Source organism: Mastomys coucha, unplaced genomic scaffold (genome assembly GCF_008632895.1).
Source record: "Mastomys coucha isolate ucsf_1 unplaced genomic scaffold, UCSF_Mcou_1 pScaffold23, whole genome shotgun sequence".
Classification (NCBI taxonomy): domain Eukaryota; kingdom Metazoa; phylum Chordata; class Mammalia; order Rodentia; family Muridae; genus Mastomys; species Mastomys coucha.
In genome coordinates this window covers 61044378-61048854 of record NW_022196906.1, presented here as the reverse complement: position 1 = coordinate 61048854, position 4477 = coordinate 61044378, and the positions used below count along the sequence as shown (strand labels likewise).

Sequence of the window (4477 nt, the reverse complement as noted above, 5' to 3'; positions counted from 1 at the left end):
CTGTATAGCTTTGGCTGTCCTGGAGCTTGCTCTGTAGACCAGGCTGGCCTCAAACTCACAGAGATCCACCTGCCTCTTGTCTCCTGGATGCTGGGATTAAAGGTGTGTGCCACCACTGCCTGGCTTGGAAAGATGATTTTTTTTTAAATTTTAATTTTAAAAAATCCCTGCCCCCTTTAAGCACATGGTCTCACTATATAACTCTAGCTGGCTTGGTACTCAGAATGCAGACCAGGCAGGCCTTGAACTCACAAAGATGTACTTGTCTCTACCTCATAAGTATGCCACTATGCTTGGCTTTACAGAAGAATTTTAAAAGTAGACAATTGAAAATGGCTTCTTTTAGAGAGCAGGTTATATATATCCCTGCTAACAACCATTTTCCAAACTATTTGCAAGGACAGTAATGATAATTATGATTTTTATTTTTTAGACAGTGTGGTGATTTGAATACGCTTGGCCCAGGAAGTGGCACTATTAGGAGATGTGGCCTTGTTGGAGTAGATGTGGCCTTGTTAGAGGAAGTGTGTCACTGTGGGGGTCGTCAATGAGACCCTTCTAACTATGTGGTAGCTAGTATTCTGCTAGCAGCCTTCAGATGGAGATGTAGACCTCTCAGCTCTGCCTGCACCATGCCTGCCTGGATGCTGCCATGCTCCTGCCTTGATGATGATGGACTGAACCTCTGAACCTGTAAGTCAGCCCCAATTAAATGTTGTCCTTATAAGAGTTGCCTTGGTTATGATGTCTGTTCACAGAAGTAAAACCCAAACTAAGACAGACAGGGTCTGTTATGCAGCTCAGGCTGGCCCTAACTTGAACTCCTCCTTACATACCGGGATTACAGTGTGTACCACACCTAGCTACACAGTATTTAATAGTAAATGTCTCTCCTTGCAGTGCTGGGTGCTGAGTGCCAGGGAAGTACTTCCTACTGGCTACATTCTTAGCCCCACCTTCCCTCCCTAGCTTGGCTTTCTTTGAATCAGTGCTCTTTCCCAGAGCTCCCTGAAAACTGGGCTGCATTTCAGTTATGGGATCTGCATCCTCCATGTGTGAGAGACTCATCAGCCTTCACTGTGAGAGCCACCGATGACAGAGATCTGGGTAGAAAAGCTGAGGACAGCAGGAAGGGAAGGACACCAGATGGCCCAGATACCTAAATATGGGTAGTAAAGAAGTGATCTAAGACCCATGAAGGAAAATACCTGCAGTGGTCAGTTTACTGAGGCAGCAGATTAGTACATTAGCAGATTAACTCCTGGGGTGACTGGGCAGCCTAGGGCACATTCAAGGCAAGGATCTTTAGTTCCAGGACTAAATAGAAGGGAGCTATTACCCTCTTCCCACCTCACTGTGCAACAACAAAACAGATTAACAGCTTACAGTCTCTGGCTAGTCATGCAGCAAATGTATGGAAAGGCTCTTTTCATAGCATCCCAGAGCACAGCAGTGTCAGTGAATCAAGGCCCTAGCCAGGAGCAGGGCTCCAGCTGGAGGCTGCAGAAGGCAAAGTTCTGACAATAGGACCAGCTCTCAACCTGTGAGTCTCCACCCCTTTTAGATCAAATGACCTTTTCACGGGGGTAGCATATCAAATATCCTCCATATCAGATTTTTACAGTAGGATTCATAATGGTAGAAAATTACAGTTATGAAGTAGTGAAATAATTTTATGGGAGGGGTCACCACAACATGAAGAACTGTATCAAAGGGTTGTAGCATTTGGAGGGTTGAGAACCACTGATTTACAGCAACCTCCAGGAGCAGCAAGAGACTGAAGAACATATAGGGCAGACACTGAAACTGAAGAAAGTGCTGGGTATAGCATCTTATTTTCCTTATCATTTCCTTATCAAACACCAGGCACCTACTAGAAGGCATGCCCACACAAAGGAAGGGGAGGGACTATGGCAGAGTAAAGAGGAAGACAGAGATACTCTTAAGTGTTGTGCCAGAGGAAATCTGGCAGAAAGCACAGGAAAGAGAAAACACGGGCACTGTCCTTAAAGGGCAGTGCTTGCTAGGCACAGATGGAAAGGGCACGAAGGAGAACTCACTATGGAAGGGCTCCAAAGCAAAAGAACATGGTGTGCTGGAGAGACAGGCAGAAGCCTGACTGTGGAGAGGGCTAGCAATATTTCCCCTAAGGTCTATCACAGCTTAGAGTACTTAGAAAGAATGGCTCTGGGCTGCAATGTGTGCTGCAGATTCAAAGCTTGCTTATTCTTGTGGCTCTGTCTGCAACTAAGGCCTCCACCCTGTGCACTCCTCCTATGGTGGCATATACCTGCTGCCCACATCTCCAGGTTCCTGCATACCAGGTGTGCACCAGACAAGACTGGACCCTGGCACACAAGTACACATGGGGAAGGCACCGGGCCTGACAGGCAGGGGAAGCAGGAGGATCCCTGCCCACTCAGATCCCCAACCCAGGCCCGGGAGGGAAGGTGCTGCTGGCACCACACTCTCCACACCCACTCAAGCTCTTTTCCCTCCACACCTAAGTGAAATTCAAGTTTTATGCTTGATGTCTTTAGATTTGGACAATCTAAAAGCTAAAACCTGAATGGGCAGACCTTCTGGAGAGTTCAATTTTGGTTTCCCTAGCAGGCAAAGAAGGTACAGAGAAGGGGAAAAAAAAGAAGTAAATTTTAACCAAGGAAGGAAAACTGCCTACTTACTCTATCGACCTTCATGATTTGAAACCTCTGGGAAATGTCGGCGGTGTTGGCTGGCAGTCGGGAGCGTCCAGACACGAAGCGCATGAAGAGCACCCGCTCCTCATTGGAGAACTCTTCCAGCGTGCGCCAGAGCCACTGCACCAGCTGGTGCTGCTCATCCACCTCACGGTAGCGCACCACCTTCTTCAGGACATCCACACAGATCTCAGGCATCCCACACACCATCTGTTCCAGCTGTTTGGCCGTGAGGAGGGACAGCAGTGGTACAGGGACAATCCAGGACATCCCTTCTCGAACTGCAGCTACCTGTATCCATTAAAGGTTGTTCCTTTTAACACACATTTGGTGTAGTAGATAGACTCATCATGACCACAGGTTGTCTGTTCTAGGCCTGAGGTCTACAGCCAGGGCCCCCATTTTCTGAGTTCCACCCTGCTCTGGGACTCTTATACTCCTAGTCTCAATTCAAAGTCACATAGGAGCCTTTCTTCTCTCCCTACAGAGTTTTAGTGCCTGGGCCTCTTTAGTGGACACCCCTCATGTTTCTAGTCACACGTAGTTGTGTGCTGTTAACAGTGTGCTGTGTGGCTGGTCCATTTATCTCCTCATCTACATAAGCAGCTTTGAGGACTGGTATAGTATAGATGGCTATTCTTGTCAAAACTGTGTCCATTGCAAAACAGTTTTTGAAAAGCATAAACAATGTACAATAGAAAGTCGCTGGTCTCTCTGGGCTGGTGTCCAGAGCAGACCTTGGGTGCAAGCTCTGCAGCCAGTCCCACAACACCCAGAGGAAGCTCCTCTCCCAGGCGCTCTGACACTCTCAGGATCAGAGGTGAGGAGGACCCAACATCTGTCCCAACACCGGGAGTAACTGGGACCAGTGGGATCAGGCACACAGGAACTCCACCAGCAGAGTTCCTTCCTGTCTCTCTGGGCTGGTATCCTGAGCAGACCTTGGGCCCAGGCTCCACAGCCAGTCCCACAACACCCAGAGGAAGCTGCTATACTCCCAGGTGCTCTAACAAGCCCAGGATCACAGGATCCCAGAATCACAGGATCCCAGAGACAGCTTGACTCTGAGGAATTCTGACACAACCAGGATCACAGGAAGGACTGGCTCCAGTCAGATTTAGCAAGGGCAGGTAGCACTACAGATAACCAGATGTCGGGGGGCAAGTGTAAAAAAATAAACAACACAAACAAATGGTTACTTGGCATCATCAGAACCCAACTCTCCCACCATAGCAAGTCCTGGACACACCATCACACCATAAACGCAAGATTCAGATCTAAAATCACTTATCATGATGATGATACAGGACTTTAAGAAAGACATAAATAGCACCCTCAAAGAACAGGTAAACAGCTAGAAGCTCTTAAAGAGGAAACACAAAAACCCCTTAAAGAACTACAGGAAAACACAAACAGGAGAAGGAAATGAGCAAAAACATCCAGAATCTAAAAATGGAAATAGAAACAATAAAGAAATCAGAGAGAGAGAGACAACCTTGGAGATACAAAACCTAGAAAAGAAATCAGGAGTCATAGATGCAAGCATCACCAACAGAATACAAGAGATAGAAGAGAGAATCTCAGGGGCAGAAGACACCATAGAAAACATTGACACAACAGTCAAAGAAAATGCAAAAAGCAAAAAGCTCCTAACACAAAACATCCAGGAAATCCAGGACACAATGAGAAGACCAAAAACCTAAGGATAATAGTATAGAAGAGAGTGAAGATTCCCAATGTAATGGGCCAGTAAATATCTTCAACAAAATTATAGAAGA

The 4477-nt window shown here is 46.8% G+C and overlaps 1 protein-coding gene across 6 annotated transcripts in view; it reads right to left on the bottom strand.

Moving 5' to 3' along the window:
* The window catches only part of Herc1 (HECT and RLD domain containing E3 ubiquitin protein ligase family member 1), a 166290-nt gene that overhangs the window by 1168 nt on the left and 160645 nt on the right, over positions 1-4477 (bottom strand). For all 6 annotated transcript variants that reach the window (XM_031346075.1, XM_031346069.1, XM_031346071.1 and 3 more), the window contains exon 77: positions 2685-2990. In XM_031346075.1, coding sequence (XP_031201935.1) covers positions 2685-2990 — 306 coding nt within the window. The remainder of the gene's footprint in view (positions 1-2684; positions 2991-4477) is intronic.